Raw genomic sequence first — 5,404 nt, 5'->3', positions numbered from 1 at the left:
TCCCTGGGCTGGAGTGAAGTGGCGCAGTCTCGGTTCACTGCAACCTCCACCTCCCAGGTTCAAGTGATTCTCCTGCCTCAGCCTCCCAAATAGCTGGGGTTACAGGCGCCTGCCACCATGATCAGCTAATTATTTTTATTTTTAGTAGAGACCGGGTTTCACTATGTTGGCCAGACTGGTCTTGAACACCTGACCTCGTGATCCACCCGCCTCAGCCTCCCAAAGTGCTGGGATTACAGGCGTGAGCCACCGTGCCCGGCTCTCTCATCCTCTCTAATCACATTTTGGAAATTACTTTTCTGGAGGTATTTCCTTATTTAAGAAAGCAGTGTAGGCTGGGCATGTGGCTCATACCTATAACAGCAGCACTTTGGATGGCTGAAGCAGGAAAATTGCTTGAGCTCAGGAATTCCTGACTAGCCTGGCAATATAGTGAGACCTTATGTCTACTAAAAATAAAAAATCCAGTCAGGAGTGGTGGCTTGCGCCTGTAGTCCCAGTTACTCAGGATGCTGAGGTGGAGGGATTTCTTGAGCCAGAGAGGTTGAGGCTGTAATGAGCTGTGAGGATACCACTGCACTCAGCCTAGGCAACTAAGTGAGAACCTGTCTCTTAAACAAAACAAAACAAAGCAGTGTTGAACAAAGCTATCAAGCTTACCACTTGGTGACACTGGTTCTAAAACATTAAAAAACTATTAACTTATTGAAATGTATAATATCAACAACTGAAAACAGAAATGATAAGCTGGGAGTACAAATAGACTCTGTGACTAAGTTCTCCTGTAAAATACTTTTCTAACAGTTTTTAGGCATATTCTAACTAGGGTAACTGCATAATTTATAATGCAAACGAGGACACTTTTGAAGTGAAAGAGGACGCCATTAGTAATTACAAAATGAATACCGTACTGGCAAACTGGGGCACAGATTACCCTAATTATCAATCAATCCTATGCAGGCAACTTCCATGGCATGGGACAACATTCAGACTCTAATTACTAGAGGAGCTAACCATCTAGTTAGGTCCAAAACTTCTGAGAGACACAGGTGTAATTCAGAGACATTCAAAGGCCCACAAGAATTATGAGTTCATAAGTGAGGAGACTAGTATAAACTTAAGAGTTTGGAGAAGGAGGATTCAATAAAGGAGTAAGTAACTTCAAAGAACTTCAAAATTTTCTCTGATGAGGAAATAATTTGGGATCCTACTGTCCTCACTTTTATTATTACCACTAAGCTTTCACCATAGAGCATCAATAAATCACAGGTGGTCTGTCAATTTAACATGTATTGGACTTAAAACTCAAACTATCATCTTTGAGGGCAGGACATGATCATTCATTTCCTAGTATCCAGTGCCTGGCTCTCAGTAAATGCTTACTGAATGAATTTATTTGAACTTAATATTTTGAATATTAAAATTTATCCTATCAGAACCCTAAATGAAGAAAGCAGGTTTTTAAAAATTCAAATCAACAATCTAACCTATTATTCCCTAATGTAAAATCCATCAGGAAACTGTATGTCTGAATTTGCTTTAAAATCATACAGCAAAGAGAGGAATAAACGATGAAACAAAATTGCCAGATGTTAATAACCGTCAAAGCTAAGTAATGGGTAGGCAGAATCTTTAGCTGGAGGATAATTGCAAATTTCCATATTAAAGTGTTTTTAAGTCAACCTGAAACCCATCAAATATTCTGGATTTATCAAATACAAGCAATTTTCTTCTCTTTGTAAATATCACTGTCAAAATTCTTACCACATTTATGTCTAAGGATAGTATACCTGTAGCATTAGATGTAGATTGGTCACTTTCTGTGCAGACCAGCCAGAATTTTCATCTCCAACTTCAAACCAAGGTTTCATACGTTGAATATATGAGCCTTCTTTAAAAAAATTTTGATTGGAGTTGTTGTTTTTTAACAAGTTTTGGAGCAAAATCAAACAATCTTCAACTACTATACCTGGGGAAATAATGTAACACACAAGTGTTAGGGCTGATAAACCCTGACGCAAAACTCTCAAACATTTTTAAAAAGATAAATCTCCATGCTCAGCATCTCTTCAATATGGCGAGACAGACAGATAGTCTGTTCTGACACCTGATGGCCACAGGCCATAATCTGCACGCTCTCTCAGGTACCCTAAAGATCTCTTGACTTCTACGTCAAGTACCCAGTTGCCTTAGTAACTCATCGTTTATCTTCAAATCCCAGCTTAAACATCATTTCTTCAGCAGTGATTACCAAGACTACAGGAATAGGTTAGTGTCACGAGTTACATGCTCTTACAGTAGCCTACTCCTTTTATTATTAGGTAGTGTTTGTCTTCTCCACTAGATTATAATTCACAAACGCTTATAAACAGCCTACTTACCTCTGTATCTTTAGCAGAGACAGAGACATGATATCATGTATATACACAGTACTTAACTATTAAACATTTGTTGAATGAATCAACCGTATCTTATCTGATTTCTAAGAAGCTCTTAACATTGTCTCTTCCTTGAAACTTCCCTTGGCTTCTAAAACATTACTCTTTCCTGATTTTCCTTACAGCTCTGCAGGTTCTCAATCTTTCATTGTTTCTCTCCTCTATGGTTTTATCCTTTTTCTTCTTTGTTTACAGCATATACTCTCCAGGGCAGTTTCATCCACACTACAGCTTTCACTATTATCACAGTGAAAACTCTCCAATTGATCTCTACTTTACCAAGTATTATAATAGATTAACGAATGACCTCCATTTCTCCTGATAAACATATTGACTGATGCTGGACGCTGTAAGTAACGACGAGTAAGCTCATCTGGTACATCAACAGTTTTACTCCTAATAGTTGAGCTGTATGTTGACAAAAATCAATTATTTTTTTTAAAAAAAGACTCATTTTTTAGAGCAGTTTTAGGCTTATAGGAAAACTAAGTACAAATGGAGTTTCTCTATACAGACATCTACTTATTGGTTCTAGACTTCTGCAATAAAGCAAGTATCACAATAAAGTGAGTCCCACAAATTTTTTGGTTTCTTAGGGTATACAAAAGTTATGTTTACACTATAATGTAATTTATTAAGTGTGCAATAGCATTATGTCCAAAGAATGTACATACCTTAATTTAAAAATATTTCATTGCTAAAAAATGCTAATGACCACCTGAGCCTTCAGTGAGTCATTTTACTCCCAGTAGAAATTCTTTCAAAATTGGAGTCAATTCTCTCAAACCCTGACACTGCTTTATCAACTAAGCTGATGTAATATTCTAAATCCTTTGTTGTCATTTCACCAATGTTCACAGCATCTTCACCACTTTCTTTGCTTATCCATAAGTAATAACCTCTCATCTGTTAAAGTTTGATCACGAGATTGCAAAAATTCAATCACATTTTCAGGCTCCACTTCTAATTCTCTTGTTATTTATACCTTATCTTCAGTTGGTTCCTCCACTAAAGTCTTTAACCCCTCCAAGTCATCCATGACGGTTGTTGGAGTCAACTTCTTCCAAACTCTTGACTTCCCACGAATTACAAATGTTCTTAATGGTATCTAGAATGGTAAATCCTTTCCAGAAGGTTTTCAATTTACTTTGCCCAGATGCATCAGAGAAATCACTGTCTATGGCAGCTACAGCTTTATGAAATGTGTTTCTTAAATACTAAGACTTGAAAGTCAAAACTGCTGCGTGCAGTGGCTCATGCCTATAATCCCAGCACTTTGGGAGGCTGAGGTGGATGTATCAGTTGAGGTCAGGAGTTCGAGGCCAGCCTGGCCAACGTGGTGAAACCCTGTCTCTACTAAATTACAAAAATTAGCTGGGCATGGTGGTGCATGCCTGTAATCCCAGCTACTCACGAGGCTGAGGTACGAGAATTGCGTGAGCCGAGATTGTACCACTGCACTCCAGCCTGGGGGACGGAGTAAGACTCCATCTCAAAAAAAAAAAAAAAAAGGAAGTCAAAATTTCTCCTTGATCCAGGGGCTGCAAAATGCATGTTGTGTTAACAGCATGAAAACAATATTATTGGCCGGGCACAGTGTCTCACATCTGTAATCCCAGCACTTTGGGAGGCCATGCAGGCGAATCACAAGGTCAGGAGTTCGAGACCAGCCTGGCCAACATAGTGACACCCCGTCTCTACTAAAGAAAAAATACAAAAAATTAGCCGGGCACAGTATTGGGTGCCTGTAATGTTAGCTATTCAGGAGGCTAAGGCAGGAGAATCACTTGAACCTAGGAGGCAGAGGTTGCAGTGAGCCGAGATTGCACCACTGCACACCAGTCCAGGTGACAGTGCGAGACATTTCAAAAAAAAGAAAACAGTATTATTCTCTTTGTACATCTCCATCAGAGCTCTTGGGTGATCAGGTGCATTGTAAATGAGAAGTAATATTTTGAAAATCTTTTTTTTTTAAAGCACTGGGCTTAGAAAAAAAATGCTCTTAAATAGATGTGTAAGAGATGTGTGTTCAGTAAATGTGCGTTCAGTAAATCATGCTTTTACATAGATGTGCTGTCTTCCAGGCTTTGTTGTCCATTTATAGAGCGCAGGCAAGAGTAGATTTAGTATATTTAAGGGTCCTAGGATTTTCAGAATGGTAAGTGAGCGCTGGCTTCGACTTAAAGTCAACAGCTGCACTAGCTCTTAACAAGAAAGTCAGCTTGTCCTTTGAAGCTCTGAAGCCCGGAGGTGACTTCTCTCCAGATACAAAAGTTCTAGATGGCATCTTCTTCCAATAGAAGGCTGTTTTGTCTACACTGAAAATTTAGCATAATTCATCAATTATCTTAACTAAATCTTCTGGATAAACTTGCTGAAGTTTCTACATCAGCACTTGCTGCTTTGCCTCGTACTTTTGTTAGGGAAACAGCTTCTTTCCTTAAATCTCATGCAGCAACATCTGCTAGTTTCATGCTTGTTAATACAACATCCCTTCTTCCAACTTTCCTTGTGCAGCTTGTTCACCTCTCTCAGTCTACAAAGAATTGAAGAGTCAGGGTGTCACTCTGGATTAGGCTTGGCTTAATGAAGTGTTGTGGCTGGTTTCATTTTCAATCTGGACTACTAAAACTTTCTCTATATCAGCAATAAGCCTGTTTTGCTTTCTAATTATTCATGTGTTCACTAGAGTAGAACTTTTTATTTTCTTCAAGAATGTTTCCTTTGCATTCACAACTTGGCAATTTGGTGCAAAAGGTCTAGCTTCTGGCCTCAGGTTTTAACATGCCTTCCTCTGTATCTTCAGCAGAGAAAGCTTAATCTTTCTAGCTTTTGATTAAAAGTGAGAGATATACAACTCTTCTTTCACTTCAAAACTTAGGGGCCACTGTAGGGTTATTAATTTGCCTGATTTCAATATTGTTATGTCTTAGGGAATAGGGAGGCCGGTGGCGGGGGGCGGGGCG

General features: G+C 38.9%; 1 protein-coding gene across 2 annotated transcripts in view; it reads right to left on the bottom strand.

Annotated features, from left to right (window-relative positions):
- The window catches only part of USO1 (USO1 vesicle transport factor), a 90,408-nt gene that overhangs the window by 28,761 nt on the left and 56,243 nt on the right, over positions 1 to 5,404 (bottom strand). For both annotated transcript variants that reach the window (XM_011966178.1, XM_011966179.1), the window contains one exon: positions 1,791 to 1,969. In XM_011966178.1, coding sequence (XP_011821568.1) covers positions 1,791 to 1,969 — 179 coding nt within the window. The remainder of the gene's footprint in view (positions 1 to 1,790; positions 1,970 to 5,404) is intronic.

Source organism: Mandrillus leucophaeus, unplaced genomic scaffold (genome assembly GCF_000951045.1).
Source record: "Mandrillus leucophaeus isolate KB7577 unplaced genomic scaffold, Mleu.le_1.0 Scaffold75, whole genome shotgun sequence".
Lineage (NCBI taxonomy): Eukaryota > Metazoa > Chordata > Mammalia > Primates > Cercopithecidae > Mandrillus > Mandrillus leucophaeus.
The sequence above is the reverse complement of the archived record's forward strand: the minus strand, read 5'-3'. Positions and strand labels throughout refer to the sequence as shown.